General features: G+C 35.1%; 1 protein-coding gene across 2 annotated transcripts in view; it reads right to left on the reverse strand.

Moving 5' to 3' along the window:
* The window catches only part of Cntn6 (contactin 6), a 314,084-nt gene that overhangs the window by 69,844 nt on the left and 221,817 nt on the right, over positions 1-22,423 (reverse strand). For both annotated transcript variants that reach the window (XM_005383756.1, XM_005383755.1), the window contains exons 8-11: positions 14,421-14,605; positions 11,604-11,740; positions 9,803-9,932; positions 7,415-7,565 (exon numbers count right to left, since the gene is read on the reverse strand). In XM_005383756.1, coding sequence (XP_005383813.1) covers positions 7,415-7,565; positions 9,803-9,932; positions 11,604-11,740; positions 14,421-14,605 — 603 coding nt within the window. The remainder of the gene's footprint in view (positions 1-7,414; positions 7,566-9,802; positions 9,933-11,603; positions 11,741-14,420; positions 14,606-22,423) is intronic.

Here is a 22,423-nt window from a genome sequence, read left to right on the forward strand (position 1 = left end):
AAGTATAGTACAACAACTACTGATAATCTCCTACATCTTTTGGCTGTAACTCCATATTATTTGTCTGTTTTCCTGAGAAACTATCTTGTAGATAACAATATGTAAAACAATAACCACTGATAATCTCCTACCACTTTGCCTGTAATTTCGTAAGCCCCCCCCTATTATTATGTTATCCTTCTTTTACTCTTTAAAATAATAATAATAATAAAAAAGAAGAATAGATTTCTGGCTGCATTGGTTTATTTCATCAGAGATAAAATGAAAATGTACAATCAAGCATCCCTTATACAGTCAGAGTCAACTGTTGGGTGACTCATACAATGATGAGTAGAGGAACCTTGAGGAAAATGTACCTTTGGAGCAGGAAAGTCTGTATCTAACTTTAAAGTTTCTCCAAGTATGACACCTAGTGTAGAGTAAAAGTTCACATAAGTCCCTACCTCCTCCTTTTCCTTTGCTGGGAAAAGTTACTACTCACTTTCAAGTGCCAACTTACCACCTCCAAAATGATGAGGTCTCTCTGGCCTCCTGTAAGCCAAGTTAGTGAATGGTTTTCAAACATTTGTGTTGCTCATGCTCCACTGCACAGGAGCTGTAGACCTCTCTGCCTCCCCAGCAGGACTCTGAGCCCATTGCACTCATTAACTAGATTCTTGCACAACGCCTGTCAAATTGGTTTGCTGCTGTGCTTATAAATACATGAAAAGTATGAAGTCACATTTGAGAATTCAGATTTTCCCTTAAATGAACAGTCCATAGTCTATGGTCCTGGGAGATCTCAGGGGTTTGGGGGACACTATGGACTACTTGGGGGTGAGAAATACAGAGCGCACTGTGAGGGCCTATTCTTCCCCCTCTAGAACATTTGGCAAAATGGTTTCATTCTATACTGTATAAGATGTGTTCTTATACAAATTCGACTTGGAAAAAATATTTAAATTCCATTTAAAAAGGGAGAGGAAATTAGAATATTATTGCCAGTGACTTACAAAGTGCTCTGAGAGTCCCCTGGTTCACTTTGAATATATTAATATACTTACTCTATTTCCAGTTTTTGACTCAGCTGTACTATATTAAGCAGAAAGTGTCATTTTAATTATTTATTTTTACTTATTTATTTCTAGTTGCTCACTAGAATTAAGAGCAAGGTGTGGGTGTAACAAATACCTACCAACCGTTTTTCTTCTTCAGCAAGTAATATTATACATGAATCACATCAAGTATTATCTTCTAAAAAATCAAAGAGTAAAAGGTCATTTGTATAAACTGCACTAATAAGTGACCTTTTCTGTCTAAAATGTTATTCCCCATGAATATTTATGTAAATTTTGGAAGAAATAAATGTCATTTATAAAATAGAAGCAGGCACTAATAGTAAGCTGACACTAGTCTAGGGCAAGTTACATTCATATTTTCAAAAAGTAAAGGAGCAGAGAACTTTACTCCTCTTCAGTGGAGAAATAAGATGAAGGCTTGAACTTTCAGTATAGGAAGCAAATGTTCTGATGGGAAGGGAAATGGGTGTACACCAAGCCTGTGTTTCTCCAGGTGGGCTTCAGTAGCCTTAGATGCTCTTGGCAGTTGAAGACGGGAACTCACAAAAACACAGATCCATCTTACCTATTCCAAAACTAATAAATCAAAATTTTGGACACACCATTTGGATTTGCATTTCTCCTAGGGCCCTTCAGATGCACAATGAAATTTAAAACATACTGATATTGACACTGAATGCATGGCACCTCTAAAATGAAGTTTATCTACTTTCCATTGTAGGATGCTGTATAAGAATTTATGTTACTCATTTTTTGTCATATTTATGTTACTTATTTTAATTTGTATTACTTTTGTTTTGTCATATTCACCCTTGGTTTAAAACCACAGTTAACTGTCTGAAATTGGGACCTACAGCAATAATACTCCAACTTGGATTTAAAGGCAGGCTTTAGATTGTTAGCGAACTGGTGCTTTTTCAGCCCATGGCATGCAGGTGGTTCTACATGAATTGTGTGAAAGAATTAGTGCCCTACACTGGTGGAGACCAGTGGGGATAGAGAAGGGAAGATTAGATGCCAAGAGGGAAAAACAAGGACAAGACTGACAGGGGCACACACAGGATTTTAGCTTGTTACATCTTCCTGAGACACAGGCAAGAGAATCAGATGGCTCTTGACATCTTCAACATGTATTCCCCTGGAAAGGCTCACCTTAACAAGGCTCTCAGGAGTTGAGTATGAACAATTTAAAATTTTATTATAAAGAGGCAGCGCAGAAGGAAGATTGTAATAAGCCTGGAATTATGCAGACTGTCATTCTTCCTTAAACATGGGAACATATGGTTCATTTGCCTACTTGATATGCATGCTACCTGATGTACTAAGCACTATTACATTAAGTAGCTGGTGATACAAAATAAAATTAGGTTTATTTGCTTGTTCCATTAGGAAACTCTGCAAGGAGGAGGAACCGGTAGAGAAGGTTGCTTTGCAGCTGCAGCATGATGGCTACTGCTGCAATGAAGAGGCATGTATGAGGAGCTTTTTATGATTAAGACCGAGCACTTAGTGCACTAGTAAATGGAAAAAGAACAGTACTGATTTAAAAGTTAGCTGTTTAAAATATCTAGAGAAACATCAAGCAGGGAGAGAAGATCATATAGTTAGTTGTCTTGTATTCAGGGAGCTGGATCCAAATTGGATGATGTTCTGGAAGTAAGAGTCCTGAAGAGACTTCAGGGATAAAATGTAATGGTAGCTAAATATTGGGCTCTGTATTCAAAAGAATTACTTTGTCCACATAGGTTATCCAGAAGAATGATGAAAAACAGCTAAGTTTTGCATTGTTTATTTTCTGTGTCAGCCACCACGCATGGGCTTCCCAGTAGTTTTTACACCAGAAGAACAGAAAGATCAAGTGAGTTGTGCAATAACTATGTGTTCTCTCTTGTCCCTTCCTGGTTGCATCCCTTCCACTTTCTCTCTCATCTCCATATCCCTTATCTTATCTTCTCCATTTCTCCACTTCCCCTGCCACCTCTACAGCCTTCCCCTCAGCATTTTCTATAGAGAAATATTACTTTCGCTAGTCAGGCCTTCGGAGTGCCAAATACAAAAAAGTGGATGTCTGATCCATACTTTGAAGGAATTAAATAAGAACCACTTATTCAAAGATTGCATAAAATTCCATGCAACCTAATGGGTTTGCCTGGTCCCACACGACACATGCATTTGCTGGGTATTCAGGCCCATGCAGGGTTTAATGGCAGTTATGAGAAAGCACACAAAATCTATGGTTTGATAAGATCTGTTCAAAAAGACATACTTGGGGTAAGTGAGGAGAGGTAATGGAATTGTCCTCTTATTTCAAGCCTGTAGAAAATGGTCACATTCTGAGACCAATTGCCAAGGGATGGTATTTCTACAATTCAGTGAGCTTGATTGTGGATTCTAAAGTGCTTTTGTGTTCAGTTCTTTGAAAATACACAGAAAAAAAATGAGACCAGTGTAACCATGTATCCTGTGACAACTGAGATCTTCAGAAGTAATCAGAATGCTGAAAAATGATTTTTAATGTTTGGAGACATGGAAAATGTCTGCATAGCAAACAGGGGATGCTTAAAATCCTTATTTTTATTTCTCCTGACAATTTATCTGATGTGTATCTAGATTTCATTTCACTTTTATGTTTTTAGGAAATGAGGGAGAAATGATGTAAATCACTTGTTTCTTCCATTATTATTCTTTCAATAATAGGGCAGAATTTCTTCTCTGCATCTCTTTGTTTGTATGGCCATTACCACTAAACCCCGTGAGATTCTAGTATTGTGTTTAATGCTGTTGGAGAAGCACACTGAGCTGTCTGCTCAGCGGGTTAACATTTCTTATTAAATTCAGGGGATGATCTCTGAATAGGCACCCAGCAGTCGCTGGGCATAAGGAGATACATTTAGGACTTCTGATTTCTGTCTGTTCCTTTGCTAAGTAAATCTACAGTTTTCAAAAAACGGGGAGTGACTAATCAAGCTTGGTAGACATGGAATTGATTCCCCCGATTGGCTCTGACTGCCTTGCTGAGATGACCTTAACCTGCATCACCTTGACTTTCCATGGTTAAACTTTCTGTTGTTCTTCTGACTGCCAGATTTACACATGAACAAGTGACATATATCTAAAGGATGGAACGTCAGCAATAAATGCATCCAGTGGTGGTGCAATGTATGCAGATCTCTTGTTCTTCTACACTGGCTGTATCACTGCAATTTCATACAACCTCATGAGAAAGACAAGTACTCTTCTCCAAAATAGATCACCTAAGAACCAGGGAAGTGAAAGGATTTACCAAGAGTCATCAATTAAGTAACAAGTAGAATTGGGCCTTGAACCCCAAACTATCTCTCTAAATATCCTTAAAGGAAAACAATTTCTTAAGAAATGGCAGGGGAAAGTTATATCCATGTGGTTAGCTAGATTAACATTTTATCCCCAAGATTTAGTAGAATAATTGGTATGTAACAGATACTCAATGAATATTTGTAGAATTAATGATTTAAATGAGAGGATTATGACTGTATTCACTAGTTAAGTTTTTGGTTTAACTATCAAATCTCTAAAGTCAGTAAAATAAACTTTAGTTTTCTTTGACATTACAATGTAAAAAATAGGTATTTATGTGTGTTATGTTGCAGTTTTGTGCTCCATCCTGAATCTCAAGCCTATGGTAGACTCAACAGCAGTACTTATTGTCCTCAGGGTTTTTGTGTACTAGGTACAAGGGCTCTCTGTAACCCCAAATCCATCCAACCATATCTTTCTACTTATATAAAGGTTCAGAACAATCATCATGTTTAGTTTAGTCTCTTGATCATCTGAGCAACTCATTAGAATATACATAACATCATAACTAACATAGCATTTGCAATTTTAACATGCCAGTCCAATGTTTTCTGTTGATTTGTGATTGATTTGTGGTCTTTGTGCAGACAGTCACTACATGAATGTAGTGTTTGATATTTCTTAAAACTGTTTTCTTGTTTCTTTTTCTTAAACCCAGGAAACAACGATTTAAAAAAATAGCAGGCCAATAATTTTGTTCAATATCATGCACACATTAATGATAGAACTGTGAACAGAATCCATGTTTTCTAATTTCTATTATAAAAATACTTGTACTGTATCCTAGATTTTCCCAGAGTGATATACCTTTTTGTTCTCTTCCACTTACATTCTATTTTTAAATCAGGGGCATTGCCAAAATATATGGGAAAGGCCTTCCATGACAACTAATTGGGAGAGGGAAATGAAGTAGGCTTTGCAATCATTAACTTATTTTCAGCTATAGGAAAATTTTCTACAGGTACAGCCTGTCATGCACACAGGAACTTCTTTGAAAGGCAGAACTCTTAAGCTAGGTAAAACCTTGATGATATTACCTAGTCTAATAAGAAACATGTTTACCATATGAAGAAATGTTCCTTGACCTAATTAATTTTAATTTTTTTAATTTTAAAGAGAAAAAAATAACAAAATAACAACAGCAAAGACCAAAAGAAAATAACACAAAAACAATAAAAATGATATATAATTTCAAAACAAGTCACATATATTTTGCTATTTAAGTGAAATCATCAACGTGGTGTGAAATTAAGAGTATGTACTGGGACTCAGTGTGTTTGAGCTTAGGATCTGGCCTTATAAAACTTAGAAAATGGGCCAGAGTATTTCTAACTCTCCTTTAAAGTAGGCATTGAAATGAATACGTACTTATGTAATAAATTTTGCTTGTATTTTGTAACCACATCTAAAAAGTTATTTCCCAGCTAACCCTAAGCTTTGCACTCTGTCCTTGTCTCTTCAGACATTTAATTTCACTTGTTTTAGGAATTTGGGCATGTGATGTCTCTGCCTCTCTCTGTCTCTGTCTCTATTTCTGTCTCTCTACTTATGCTTTCTGCCTCCTCCATTCATTCTTTCCACAGATATTGACTATAAATCAGAAGAATTCTTATTCTAAAAACCTTTAGTCCAAGGATTTGAAGACATATGGACAAAGGAGAAAATAAAGGAAAAACACCTTAGAAGAGGATCGATCTCAGACATCTCACTATGCACATGGAGAGCTCTGTAAGATATAAGATATAATCATGATATTCTTTTTTTTTCCTCCGGTACCGGGAGCTGAACTCTCGACCTTGCGCTTGCCAGGCAGGCACTTTGCCGCTGAGCTAAATCCCCAGCCCCAATCATGATATTATTCTATACAAAGCAAATCTGTATTTTTGTTGGGTAGTTTTATTTCTTTTTTCTTTTCCTTGGCTACAAGTGTAATGTGAGGGCTAGCATTGTCAAAATGATGTACCCCTATGTCCATTTTATGGGCATTTTTTTCTGATTTGCAAGATTCAATACCAAAATTCAAATTTCTAGCTTACTCTGAAATGTTGGCTGTCCTTCAGATGTTGGCTGTTCCATATGGATCTACCGTCCCACAAAACACCAACTGACAAAATTCAGAGTTGTGACTGTCCCCTTTGTATCAGCTCATGCTCCAGTCCTTCAAGGTTCTTTCAAGTTCTCAACAGTCACTACTGTTCATCACACTTTTGTTATTTTCTCTTCCTGCTGGCCTTTTACCTGCACCACCAGCTATAGATATAAGTTGATTTATAATGGTGCTGAAGAAGAGCTCATAGAACTGGAAGGGTCATTTTGATATCTTTAACACAACAGTTCATTCATACCAGCATTTAAATGCATATCTGATCACAATGAGCAACACACATAGGTCATTAAAATAGAGCTGTGACTTGGCCCCATCCTCCGAGGTTTGAGGGTATAATGGAATGGCATTTATTATAAGTGGAGAAAAATACCTGTATTGTTCTCTCACTCTACCCTAGAACGCATGCCAGGGCAGATCCAGGATTTCTTCACTGGATGCATTGCGGAAAGAAACCTCCTTTCTTTCTCTACAGGAACCTCTCTATAATTTTTCATGGGGTGAATTCATTTTGTCATGGGGTGAACACCTGTGTGACTATTTAAAAACCACAACACCAGATGTGTGCATTTGAGTGTGTCTCTCTTCTGTGTAATGTTCTTCTCACTGATTTCTCAGCAGGTTAGGTTGGAAAAAGCCTTCCAAACGAACACAGAAATAGGTCTTAAAGGATTTTTAAAAACATATCTATTGCAAGCACATGCAATGAAAACTTTGCAGCCAAATTTTACAAACAGGTCTTCTCTTTGTACTTTTATTTTTAGCATTAGGTGAAAAACGCTGTTCTCTCTGGGGATGCCATTGAAAGTTCCTCATAGCAGAAAGAAGTTCAGGAGCACTACTGAACCCTAAAAAGTTAGAAGGTATTGTAGTATAACATAGTTAGAATTATTTTTAAAAATAAAGATTCTTTTACCTTTTACTTTGTCTCAGGGTCTCTGTTCCTCTTTTCCAAGAGATAGCTGCTCTAGGAAAAGCATTCGGTTTGCATTCAATAGCAATATCCCCACCAACTTGAACAATCGAATTTTTTTTGATGGGACTTTTGGAGAAATCCGGAGCAGAGGCTAAAACAAAAGGAAAGTGAAACTGCTAATGAACATGCAACGATTCCAAAGCTAAATCAGGATTCCAACTAGAATCTAATATTTGTACTCGGGATTGTATCTTCAATGTCTTTGTTCAAGCTATCCTGGGGCCGGTTACTGACAGTATTTTGAAGTCTCTGCCTTCCTTTGTGGAAGGAAGATGACAATAGATGCTTCTGCAGGCCGTGAGTGTGAAAACTAAAGAAGGTAGAAATTGCAGAGCAGGACAGCGCAGCCCCTGACATCAGGATGGTGCTCCAGCAGCAGTTTGTTTTCGTGACAGTTATGGTCATACAGAAAGCAAAATCAAGAGCAGAGGGGAAACTAGTTAGATAATTTACACTCTTAGGAACATTTACAATGAAGAGCATAAAGATGGTTTTATAAAAGACAATAATGAGAACTTTAATCCTGACTGGGTAATTCTGAAATCTATCCCTTCCACAATAGTGATCCTTTATGTGAATATGTATCTTGTATTTACATATATATGCAGATATACACGTAAATGTGTGTGTGTGTCTCTGTGTGTGTGTGTGTGATAGATGTGTCACACACACAGCTCATGAGCCACTTGCCCTCTTATTTTTAGTGTTATACTAAAATATTCAAGTTTTATTATTTATATATATTAAGTATATTATCTATTTTATATGTGACCCAATACAATTGTGTGCTCAGTGTAACCAAGCCAAGCCACAAGATCAGTCATGTACAGCTGTATCACACATACACACATGTGTCATTCCAGTGAAATCAATCAAAATACTTTATCAATATGTTTGATTCTTCAAGCAAACTTTTAAGTAGCAAAATATAGTCTGTCTTCTACAGAAAAAAATAGGCTGGGCAGAATTTTTAAAAATGCCTCTGTTATTTTCATCTTTGTCTCCACTAAATAAACACTGAAGAAATGCTATTCAGGAGCATGGTAAGTAGTACACTTTCTGAGGTTTCGCTAAATCTTTCCAGCCTTATGGATGTTGAAATTCCCGTGTTTAATGTCCATTCCTAAATTTCAAGTGAACCTATGTGCTCTCAGATTTGCCATGTTCTCTGGCTTCTGGGATTCTCAGGTATTGCTACTCCCTTCATTAAGATTGCCCTTAATCTGACCTGAGGATGCTTTCTCTTATCATCTCAGATTGAGCAGAATGCCCTTCATTTAGGTTACATTCAACTTTCTATGTTCTTACGGCAACAATTCAACTCTTGACTACTTTTGAAATTTACTTTTTTGTTTTAATCAGTAAATACAGATTCAGTGAAGGCAAGGATCACTTCAGTTTTGTTAATTATATTTTTAGATCTTAGTACATATTAAATGTTCAGTAAAACAGTAGTGATAAAAAGAATGAAACAGAATAAATGGCTGTTTCCCACAAGCTTATAAAAGTTGGTTTCTTTTCATCTTTCAGCTTATATTTCCTTCATTCGTACTACTCCTGAAAGAGCATCGAATGGAAAGATTAAAGACTCACTTATACTGGTAGACACCACTGTTTGGATTTCTCAAGTACTGTACCATTCTCAAACCGCTTCAGTAACAGTATTGCACTACCAGCATTTATCTTCCCAGTTTTCTTTGGTGTCTGGATGGTCATGTGACAAGGGGAACGCTGTCATTTCAGGTAAGGATATGAAGGAAATCTCCTATGCAAACTTAGAGATATTTTGCTTTTCTAATGAAAGGGAAGCACGCAGTCAGTTGATGACTTCCCTCTTCTGCTCTGAGTATAACCTTGACTCCTGTAGCTAAAACCGTGTTTTGAAACCATGTGTACAAGAATAAGGGAAAGCTACAAAGAATAACATTGGGTTGTATTTGACAGCCATCAACCCTCTTATTAAATCTCTGAAAATTGTGATTTTTCATATGCTTGCCTAGTTTAAAGCATTGCTTCTGCTTGTATCTGTAGCTGAAAATATTCCTGATGGATCCTGATTAAATTATACTCAAAACCTCATGCTAGAATCCAGTTGAAGGAGTCTCTTTCATTTGGATGCACCCAATGGTATGGTCTTCAAGTGCTAATGCACTGCTTTTACAGAATAATTGTCACCTCTTTTAATTTTGTAAAAATCTAATTTAGAAATTTAGCATTATATTAAGAGAAGGCAGTTGATAATTTACAGAAAAATTTGGTTGAGACAAATATAATCAGAGCTCATTAAAATGTCATTGTTAAGTTTTTGGTTATAAATGTATGACTTACCTAATACTCTTAGTTCTGCATTAGCATAGATGATCTGATATTTGTTTTCTGCAGCGCACTGATAGACTCCAGAATCTGACACATTCAGCATCATTATGGTGAGTGTCCCATTTTCTATTTGAATTCTCTCCTAAGGAAGGAAAAGTTAAACAAAAGTAATACTAGGCTACTATGAACATTCCCTTAACCAGAATATTTATTCAATATTTGTGAATATATATGAAATTTGTGTGCCAGTACATTACTGAAAGATGCTAAGAAGCTTTCTGAAGTTTAAAAAGTAAAAATATGCTGTTTATTTTAGTGGGTAGAATACATTATTTCATTTCTGTAAAAATTAGCAGTCCTTGCATAGAATATGTAATAATTTTCTGTAATATAGTATATAAAATAATTACGAACACTAAACTAATTTTTCCAAAATGCATGGCTGACAATATTAGACAATGATTAGAATATTACTTTGGCTTTCTCTATAAGGTCTTAGAAAGACTCGAAAAGTGATGAATTTACTATTTGCTACATAAATCGCAAGTTGGAAAAGAGAAATCTTTCTTTTGTTCAGCCTACCACAAAGAGTCCTTCAATAGCCAAAACTTTTACAGAGTCCCTTTTTGGTTACAGAAATGCAATGTGGATTGTACATAATAAAATAATGTAAGTAATAGTATTTCAAGCTACCTGTTACAGTTCCTTGTGGGTAACCAAGGTAAACTGGTTGAAATGAAAGTGTTATATGAGAAAGGCACATGTCCTTATAAAAATCACTAGAACTAAAATAAAGAAAAGCATTCTATCCAGCCTTCAAACCAGTCTTCTTTATGACTGACAGTGCTTGTATGGGCAAATTTCTCAAGTACTGTACCATTCTCAAACTGCCTCAGTAACAGCATTGCAGTACCAACATTTATCTTCCCAGTTTTCTTTGGTGTCTGGATGGTCATGTGACAAGGGGAACTCTGTCATTTCAGGTAAGGATATGAAAGAAATGTGCAATGGAAAATTAACATAATTAACATAATTGTGTGGATAATTTAGTGGTGAAAACCAGCTCTCATTTTCTAGATATTATAAAAGAAAATATGTAGAATAAAAAATGTGGATAACCATCTCACTTGTGCACTTTGTTACGGATTTAGAGACAGTCATTATTTTCTGAAAATAATGACATTGAATTGTAACTAAAATCTTGAGTCCTGTATTAGACCACGTTTAAATGTGGCAACTTTTACTGTATATTCTATGACCTTGGAAATGTGATTTAACCTCTCTGAAAGTCATTTTCTTCACCTGGGCCATGGAAATAGACAAAATTTACAAAGCAACTGTGACTTTCACTAGCTGTTGCATGACCCTAGCCTAGTTTCTAGGATCATAACTTCTCTGAAGCTCATTTCTCTCACCCATGTAAAGGAGTGATAATTGCATCTTCATAAAATTGTTGTACAAAAGGATGACATATGGAAAAATAGCTAATAAAGGACCTGACTCATATGAGAGCTCAATTTAACATTTAGCTATGATGATAATGGTAATTATGATGACTTTAAATGTGGATTGATCTCTAACTAGGTCTGTGACCTTGTTTAAATTATTTGTCTTTACCATTACTCACTTAAAAAATAGGGATAACATTAATACATACTTTGTGAGTTTGTTTAAAGATTAAGTATATAATTCCTTTCCTCAGACATACTAAGCAATCCATGAAATGAGCTGCTACTCTCAGCTATTGCTGCTACTGTTAGAAAAGCTGACTTAGAGGAGGCGGTGAGCTGTTCATTTCAGTGTAGTTGCTTACCTCTGAGTTGAGGCGTTCACCATTCTTTAGCCAGGTGTACCATGGAGTTGGTTTTCCACTAGCCTTGCATTCCCAATACAAGCTGTCATAGATAGAGAGGTAGGTATTTTGGATTTTTTGTTCCCACTCTGGAGGGGCTGTTTCAAAATAAAAGGCCAGGGTAACTGTTTGGTGAGGCAATTATCCAAGACATGAGACTAGGTTCCAAGGTCCCTAGATCTCAGGACTAAGTTCACAGGATCCAGACGGACTGCACACACAAGATCTGAGGGAGGGGAAACGTAGAAGTTTCAATGTGGAGTGACAGAAATCCTGTAGCAAATATCACTGAGTATTTGGCTCGGACTAGATATTTGTTATCTGTTACTTTACTGCACCTGTATAACAAATTAGAAGTTGTGGGCAAAGGTCAAAATGTAGAGCAGGGCCAGAAAGTAATGCCATGCTAAATAGGAGGGTGTGGGTCAATTTAGAAAACACAGAAAGCATCTCAACCCTTTGCAGGCAAAATTCCCCTTCATTACATGTGGTCTGAACTAGCAAAACATCTATATCAGAAATAATTATAAAGCAATAGGTTGACATAATAATAAAATGTGATCATCCCAGTTTTCTAGGGTGTTAATCTAGTACTTTCGTGGCTCAACAAGGCACAAAACTTTTGGAGCTGTATGTGAGTTCAATACTTAACTTTAAATTTGAGAATGAAATTTTTAAAACCTTATTTTCAAATGGAAAGTTCTGAATAGTGCTGATGAAGACAACTGGCATAACTGATGGGAAAATATAGTGGTATTACGTTTACGATCCTTCATGTAGGTAATGGGGTGCAAATTAAATGTTTTCAAATGAATATTTCTTCCATAAGAAATGCCTGAAAACTGCCTGGATAAGCTAATTAAAACATCGCCTCTATTTAGTTCTGTCCTTGGATATTAAAAAGTATATGAGTCTTCTCCTGGAATCTCTGGCTCTGATTAGCTAGATGCTCTACATGTGTAATTGCAATTAATTTGATTTATAGTGGAGTTTTGCAGAGATATAAGATAACCTACTCCAGAGGACATACTTAGAAAATAAAGAAACCAAATTTGAACCTTGAAAGCACAGCCTAAGGGCTGGCACTCTTGATATTTATTTGGGAATGCTACCCTAAAGGGAAAGCATCAGGAAGAAAGGATAGTTAATCTGGAAAAGTCCAGGCAAGATGAGTTACAGAGGTGGTCATCAACGTGGGTCATTTTTACTCCATCCCAAGTGAATTTTTAAAGATTGTTTATGAATTATCTGCCCCAGGAAAATAAAAGGAGCTTTTACTCATTGATTCCTGTCTACAATCCTCTAAGGGCTGGGTTGGCATAAACTGCTAGCACATACAGTTTGCATATGCACAGGTGCTGAATAGGTTCTTGAAAGGGAGTAATAAAACCAGCAAGAGGTACTTGTGCCTGAGACAGGACTCTCAGGCAATGTCTGTAAAATGCAGGGCTCAGCCAGTTTCTGTAAGAATGGTTGGAGTAAAGAGTGGGGAGAAGAGGAGGTGAAATGGTGTCCAATACAAAATCCAAGTTTGTCCGGCTTCTGGGCTCTTTCTCCTGAAATATCTGCCTCTCCTAGGACAGAAACCCCTTCAAGGACCCAGCTATCACACAGGAGGAATCAAGAGGTCTCTGGGTGGTGAGAACTAAGCCCAGGATTACCTCTGTGGAAATCACTACAACTTCCAGTTACAGAACAGGCCTATTGTAGCCTGAGAGATGGACTAAGACTTAAAAGGACACATAGTATTGATCAAGTTGAACTGCTTTCTCTGTACTATTAGCAACATTTTACAATTGGTACATATGTGCCAAAAGTTGACCTAGTATATGTTCAAACTAGGACAACAAATGCATGCTCATATAAGATTCCAGTAGTTTGCAAATGTTTAAGATCATTTTTTCTCTTTAATGCAATACCTGAAATAAAAAAAAAAATCTATTTATTTAGTATGATATCTTTTGAAAGCTTAGCATTCTGAGACATGAAGTTTTAAATCTCAACCACATAGGAAACACACAGGAGAAAGTGTCTCCTGTAATGAAAATAATACCTCAGAGACTACTTTGAAAGGTTAGAAAACAAAGGAGGGATGTTTTATATTACCTGTTTCTTAATCGTAACTTAAACAAGAACATAATGAAACCAAGATTCTGTGAATGAATTTTTCAGATGTTTATTCAACTCTGAATTAACTGAGCTCTTTCTCCATGCTTTTGGGGAACACTTTTGGAAATATCTTAATCTATGACTAAGCAGTATAATAATTATTTCATTGAAATTTATTGTATTCCTTCTCCAAAAGGATTTTCTGGAATCACTAAATGGCAGATTAGGTCATGGTGAGGTAGGCTGTGAATCTGTTTGGACTACCGTGTTGGTGGGCTACAGGAGAGTGGAAGGCCCCTCGAGGATTTGAGCTTGGATTTGACAGTCATAATCTGTGAGATCTTATTCAACTCATTGCAAGTTTCTCACCATAGTGTCAGGTAAAATTATATCTCACAATTACTGTAAGCATTGTATAAATTAATATTTGTAAAATGCTATCTAAATTAATAATCAGTGTAGAAGAAAGTACTATATAATGGATTTCTAGTATAGATTTCTTGTGTTCAGATTCATGGTCATTCTTACCTGCCAGTTGTTGTATTGAGCATTCAACCTGGAAATGTATTCTTCCTTTTCTCTCCTGCCATCTTTTTACAAGATGCTAATGCCTCCCCCCATTTATTTTAAGGGATATTAGCAAATACTTTTCAAATTCTATCTGCTTACCATAGAAAATGAGTTGACCCTTTGCAAGATTTCGTCCTCGAAGGTTGCCTGCAATGCACTCATAGAAGCCTTCATCCTCTTGTTGAAAGTTCGGGATTTCAAGGATAGCTTGAAATTTGCTGTACTTGACTTTCCCTGGCAATGGGCTTCCATCCAGCCTTCTCCAACTAATATCAGGGACTGGACTAAACAGTTATGCCTCATTAGAATAGATGGTGGTGTAGTCTTTACGACAGCAGGATAAAATAAGAATGTCCTTAAAAATAACTCTCAAGAAAAACAATTTGATTATAACTGCTTTTCACACTGTACAGTCATTCACCATTCACTCATTCAGTCATTTCTTTAAAACTTGATTAAAAGTTTGCCATATAAAAGTCAGTGTACTGGGTTCAGGGAATATATTTGTGAAAGAAATAGCCATGGTCTCTGCCCTCATGTTGCTTATAGACTAAAAATACATGCCATAAACAAAGTAAAAAAAAAAAGATATTTACAAATCTTGATAACTAAAACAGGAAATAGAGTGCAGAGATCCTAACAAAACTATCAATTTAAATGCAGTGGTCAAAGAAATTCCTTAAGAGAATGTGATATTTTAGACTAAACAGGTATATATGTCTTATAGATTCTAAGGTTAAAATGTTGATTCCTCTGGCGAATTTGGTATCAGTTGTTAAGCAAAAATATAAAGATTGGCACCATGAGCCTCAAAAGATCACTACACATTGTTGTAAAAAAAGGATATAGTAATAAAATAAAAATAGATTTACATTATATCTGTCCCTTGGTCAAAGGATTTATAAATACAGTTCTTTTAGTTAGAGATATTTAGGTTAGTATGACATATTTAATATTTTCAGTTTAAAATGCATGTTTTTTAATATAGCAATATAAATGTTATAATATATGAAATTATATATTTAACACTAAGGAAAAAGTTTTACAAATCCCTAGTGTAAAAGGCCCCACTACTACAGGTATAATGAAATATAGACAATAAGTACATTTACAACAGGAACAATCCATTAATGAACTGATCACTTATAAAATAAATCTCCAGTTTCTTTTCATGAACATTTCTCACACTGTCGAATCCTTCTTCATTCCCTATAGAATTTCAAGTGGTTTACATATTTATACTCTATATTTCAAATTAATAAGAATAATGATAGTAAGTCATTTTGAAAGTCAGTTTGTAAGCCTTGTAGAAGAAGCAGGTTTTCTTCAAGTCATCAAAAGTAATGTGGGGGAGTGCACCCCTCGGTAACTCAGCTGGTAGAGCAGAGGACTGTAGACCCAATAAAAGTAACGTGGGAGAATTATCCTATCATACGCGATGTGATTGACAAAACAGAATCTGCAGATTTTTAACAATAGATAACTACAGAAAGACTGGCTTCAACTAAAGCAGGAAAACTGGTGGGGTTCTAGAAATAAATACTAGCAAAACATTACAATCACCCTTCCTGTGCATATTGATGATAAAGCCCAGAAAATCATGTCATGTGCTCACGCTTGCTTGTGGGAAAATGTGACTTAAATCAGCATTTAAGTCATCTAACATTTTCAGAATTTGCATGTTCTTACATTTACATTTTGAATTTTGTTAAATATAAAATAAAATACTACTCTACTAAATTTGTTTTTGTCCTGCAAAAAAAAATTTGAAATTTGCCACAAATTTGGTTTGAAATTTTAGCAAATTGGTGCATTCCATACAATTAATGTCAGGTAATATTTTTATTCATTTTAATGTTATACTTAAGCATTAGAAATGAAGCCCCAGAAAAAACTTTCTTTATGGGATGAAAAAGATTAACAAAATCTGATAAATTTCATTATATGAGGTTTTATTCCACAGATATAGATAGATAGATAGAATTAATATATGGTATTACATATATTGTACATGTGAGGACATTGAAGCTGCTGTCTGTCTACGGTCATACCACCCTGAACGTGCCCCATCTCGTCTGAAGCTGTTATCTATGCATCATTGGGACATGGATACCTTTTATTGTCCTTTTTGCTTACTTCTGCTGCTCTTCAATTTCCTACAATAAACATGCATTACCTGTGTGATAAAGTCTTTGTAAAAGTGATTTACAGAAAGAAAAAAATACCGGCTCTTATACTTGTTGGAATTCATGGTCCTTTGTTTGCTTTACATGACAGTGCAATCCAGAGGCTTATGACAAATACATACAAATATCCAACTGAAGAAACCTCTCATTTAAGGTGTTCACACAAGAACAATAAATGAAAATTGAGTATTTTCCCCCAAGTTATATCTCAGCATTTTGTATTGATTGTGAATCTAGAAGTCACTTTTTCACATTACTAAACACCTAACTAAATGAAAACATTTGACAACAGTATTTAGTAACATGTGTTCAGGTATTGTATATGTATATTATATATGTAATTTTACTTACTTTTCCTGTAGCTAAAGAGATAGAGCTGGAATTTGATCCCATGTTTCCTTGCCTCAGAAGACAGAAATTTAATGACAAGGTAATAATGACCTTCATGTATTATAAGACCATCACATTATGGTCTAAGGATCTGTGGTTTTACAAAAGTGGATCTCCATTTCAAGGGACCCAATTGCATGCAGTCAAAAAGGGTTATTTCACAGATTTCCAACCTCCCCCCAAAGACAACTCAGTAATAACGCTGACTTTTTAATGGACAAGCACTTTTTCTTTTGGTGTGAGAAGAGGAAGTACCTTTGATATACTGTTCCAATAGGAGTAGTATAGCAAAATGTGCAGAGGCTCCATTCCTATCCCTTCTAGCATATGTTCACCCCATATCTGCATGTGCTTTTAGCACAAAGCGCCTGTGCAATAGCCATTCTCTCATAAAGAGGGAACAAACAGTATCTAGCAATTTATGTGCCCCAGGAAAACACTCACTAATAAACTGATCACTATTTAACACTAAGGAATAAGTTTTAGAAATCCCTAGTGTAAAAGGCCCCACTGCTACAGGTATAATAAAATATAGACTATAAGTACATTTACAACAGGAACTAGTCTGTTTAGGGGATGGTAGGTACAGATACTCTAGTTCCTCAGCCATGAGACAACTCTTTGTGGATCCTACACACTCTCCTTACCTCCTACAAGATTGAGCCTTATTTACTTTCGATAAACTGATTCCATACACTATTTGGCTACTGTTCCTTTGCTACCCAATTTTCTACTGTCTTAGGGTTTTTCCTAACATTTCTTATACTTATTTTCAAAAATTTATCCTTTTAGGATCTTTCTCTTGAAAACAATTCATTAAAATCCGTGTCCACTCTTAAAATGTGGTAATTTGATAACAATGCCACTTGTAAGGAATATGTAGATAATCCTCAATAAGGTATTTCTGAATACACATTAGATTCACATAAACATGAAAATCTGTAGTGCAGAAGATCAAAATGGTGTGTTACAGTGTATAAGATGAAACTGAGAGGAATTCTTCTGGAAAATACATGCATCATGAATCATATTTTGAGACTTTACTATTATATGTTTTTTTTTTCCTCTCTTTTGAGGACTCCATATGCTTAGGCCTTCAATATAAATTGATCTATAATCATTCAAAAACTAAAATTAGACCTCCACTCTACCAAGAAATGGCCACATATACATGCATATACATTGCTCAAAGTACGTTTTGTGCATCCTCTCACTTAATGTTACCATAGTGGTAATGATTGTGTTCTGATGTCGAGGACAGGGATCTCTCAGCTGAGACATGGCATGCATTGTTGTGGAAGACCTTTTTTCTATCTAGCTAATCATCAAGGAACCATTAGGATAGGAAGGATTAAGACATTACACCCCTCTTAAGCAAAAGGAAATTCTGTCTTAAAAAGCTAGGCATTTAAAAATATTAATAACCATTAACTGAGTGTTTACTATGTAACAGACATTGTGACAGATGGTTTCCATATGTCATCTGAGTGGAATACTCAGCTGGCTGCTTCTTGCAATGCTAATTATCTTTTCAGAATGATACTCACATTTAGGCAGATAATTCCTACTAAATTATTACCTGCCGATTCTCCTGCACTTGGAGTTCCAGAACAGGCTAATTTATTGTGATCTACCTTCTAAATTCTTTTGAGTCACCACCCTTTCAGTTATAAGCACTGGTTGACTCTTCCTCCTTCAGTGGCTGCAAGCAATCTTTTGAGGTTCTATCTACTTGTTCTATGTTGATGATATGGTAATATATTATACACTGACAGTTCATTTTGGCTCAAAGAAAGATTTATTTGAAATCAAATTCAATATATTAATCACAATAAAAATGCCATGGAGCAAGAAGGAGTCTTTAAGAGGACTTTATAATGGAAAGTATGATTAGATTAGATTAGATGATTAGATTAGATTAGATTAGAACGGTGTCACATTATAAAGTCAGAATAAACAGTGACATTAATGTTCTAACTGCAAAGATCAGCAATTTCCCTTTCAGCTATAATTCTCCACTCCTCCTTTCTCTTCTTTTCTTTAAGAATTCAAGCTTGGATGCTAATCTTAATAAAGAAAACCAAACTGAAGAATTCTATCACTTAGAATTTCCTCAAATCATGGATGAGAGATTCCTAAGCCTTGTAGTTCAAAGCAAACATTGCCAAAGCTTTGTCTTACTGTGTTCCTATTTTCTAAATCGTTTCCTTGAAATGTGTGTTCTCAAAGTTGTGAAATGAAACTAGATGATAAAAGTAAAGATTTTCTCAATTCCTTTTTCCCCATCTGGGTTTTGTGTTTCTTAAATAAGCATTGCCATAAATACAGTTTTAGTCCATTCTCGCATGTCATTATGCTTTTGCAGAGTGAGCGTCCTATTAATATTTATATGGAGACAGAGAATACATTTGTTAACTATCTGGCCCAGTGTAACCTGAATTGGAAGTTAAATTAAAGCTCTCTACACACTAGTGGGAACAGTGCTTCAATTCTACAATTTTAGTCCATAAATAGAATTTTCATTACTAGAGCTATTTGAGAAAGCTTATACTTCTCTGCTGGAATTCTTAAACCTCATTATCCACAGCTTAGATACAGGCCATCCTAAATTTTGAACTAGAGATTAGTGCAGAAAACCAGTTTCCAAAACTGCTTGTATTTGGGATTATCCTTAACTGAAATCTCATTTCCGAAAATCCTGTCAGTGGTCATTTTCAATTGAAGAGACCAAGGCAGAATAACAAAACCAGCAATGAATGCCTTTTAAAGATTTTTCAGAATGTTCAGCTATCTGCTTTCATTTCCTCAATTTGGAATATTCATACAAAGAATTTGGAATATAAGATTGTTATAATCTGGACAAATTCATTAATTCTCTAGAAAAGCAATCTCAATATTACAGAAAGAAGGAACTTTTATTTCTTAGAGTGGTCTCAGTACAGTCATTCTGTTCAACTGGTCAGTACTTATATAGACTAAATGTGTCCTAGTACCAAAAAAAAACCCCAAAAAACAAAAATCAAATAACAAAAAAACAAAATCAAAATGCAGATATCAAACTTATAATCCTTGGGAGAATGGGAGTACGAGGGAGGGTCTTTGAGAGCTGATCAAGACACAAATGTTGAGTCCTCATGAATGGGGTTAGTTCCTTCCTATAAAAACTGTAAGAGAGCACACTTGTCTCTTTTACCACATGAAGGCATATCTAGAATGTATTATCTCTGAAACAGAATAGGATATTACAAGATACTGACTCAACTGATGCCTTGATTGTGGACTTTCCAGCTTTCAAAATTGTGAGAAATAACTTTGTATCTTATAAACCATCCAGTATGTGCTATTTTGTCTTAGCCACCTGAAGGGACTAAGTCAATACCTGGATCAGCTTTCTTATGCAGAGGAATTGTACAGAATATGTGTATTAGCTTGGCATTTTGCACCGTAGTTGCAGTGGCCACTTGAAAATTCACGAACAATTTGTTTATAGCAGCAGTGATAGCAAAGTTAACTCAAGATTATAGTCAGTATATAGCAATGAAAGGAAACTCTTGCCACCCTAAACCTACTTATGTATTGCAAAGTGCCAACATTGCAAATAAACCTGAATGTTGAGATTTTAGTTTAGAAAAAATTTACATTAACTTCTTTTGTCATGAAAGAAAAACACAAAAACAAACATATGATTAGTTCCCCACCACTGGTATGTAAGATAAAGTGAATAAATATTAGTGAGAGTATTCTAAATTATAAAGTTCAACCAAAAATTAAATTTAGCTACCTTGCTATTAAAATTATCATGAAGAGAAAAGGATCATTCTACGAAAATAACAATTTTATTGTTAATTTATACCCCTCTGGGTTTAAGTAAAATAAGCACTAATTTACACATTAGCCATAAACTAAACTCCATCACGATATAGTAGAAGTGAATGTAATCCTATTTTAGCAGCTAATTATAGCTTTTCCATAATTATATTAATAATCCTAATTATGATTAAACATTTTGACTACACTTAGAGCAAAAGGAAATTTGGTCAATACAGGCAGGGATCCAGTGTCTTATGTTACCTCAAATTTAGATGACTAGAACTATTTCAACTCACAAGCATAAACTTTCATTTTAAAAAATGAAGGAGACATTGAAAATACTGTACAAATATTTGATTATTCTTTCATTATTGGGCAGTATGGGGCAGTGTGCTGAATACATAATCTGTACTTAAACTACACAATAATATATTTAAATATTAAACTACATAGTCTGTACTTAAGCTTCCAATAATATAATTAAAAATGCAACTAATGTCCTTCACATTTAGATATGAGTCGATGGAGACAAGGGTAGTTTGGCAAACATGCCTGACATTACAGAGGAAAGTTAAAAAAAGATCTTCAGTGGATTCTAAACAACTACGCCTTATCCCTCGCATAAACTAAGCAACTATAAAACCTCATTGGGGATCATAATATGTGCTTAGCAATATGTAGTTTACCTAATGAACTAATGTGTTTTGCAACCAGTAGACAAGAGATTGATTTGTTCGTTTGTCTTCTGTTTTGTTTTAACAAGGGGAAGAGGATATAACCATGCAATTTTTACTTTGCTTTATTTTGTTCAAGCCTACTACCAGTGCTAGTAAAGACTTAAAGATGAACTTCAAGTTTAGCAAGAAAATAAGAAAAAAGAGTAACTTCTTTTTTGTTTCAGATCATTTATAACTTAGATTTGAAATCTTTGTTTTCTGAAACAGCCAATTACTTAGCAGTAAGACTCATGGGTCTGTTTTTTTTTTTTTTAATTTTAAAAAGAAAAAAAAACTAACAAAACAACAACAATGAACATAAAAACAAAAACAACACAAAAATGACAAAAATGATACATGACCTCAAAACAAAATTATAGGAATTAATAATGGCTGCTACATTACATAATGTTATCCTCAATGATGTTGCTGAGTCCACCAGATGTAAAAATGTAAGACTGACTGAACAATCAAAGACAGTAATAAGCTATAGAAAAAACATTGGAAATGATACAAAGCTTCACCATACAAGATGGTACGAATGCAGCAATGGTTCTTATACTGCATACTGTTGTCTTCAAATCAGTCGTTCCAATTACCAAACACAAGCATGCAGAATTGGTCAAGAGAAAATAAAATTTTAAGCATTAACTGTTCCTTTCAGTAAATCACAGACATCGTCCATACACCTATCCCAGCTATCCTTCTATATACATAAAAATTTTGTTTTTCATATTAAAGAGAAAAGAAAATATAAAGTAACAAAAACAAGTCCATACACAAAATAGCATAGAAAACAATAAAAATGATACACAATTTCAAAAAAAGGTGATAAAGAATACTTAATATCAGTTCTTCTCTGACTCTTTAAAGAAATATAAAAGGAAGCAATTATCCCAAACTCATTCCTGGAGGAAAGTATTACTCTGATACCAAAACCAGAAAAAGACTCAACCAAAAAGAGGACGATAGGCCAGGCTCCCTAATGAACATAGATGCA

The sequence above is a fragment of the Chinchilla lanigera genome, unplaced genomic scaffold (genome assembly GCF_000276665.1).
Source record: "Chinchilla lanigera isolate Chin_1 unplaced genomic scaffold, ChiLan1.0 scaffold00020, whole genome shotgun sequence".
NCBI lineage: Eukaryota > Metazoa > Chordata > Mammalia > Rodentia > Chinchillidae > Chinchilla > Chinchilla lanigera.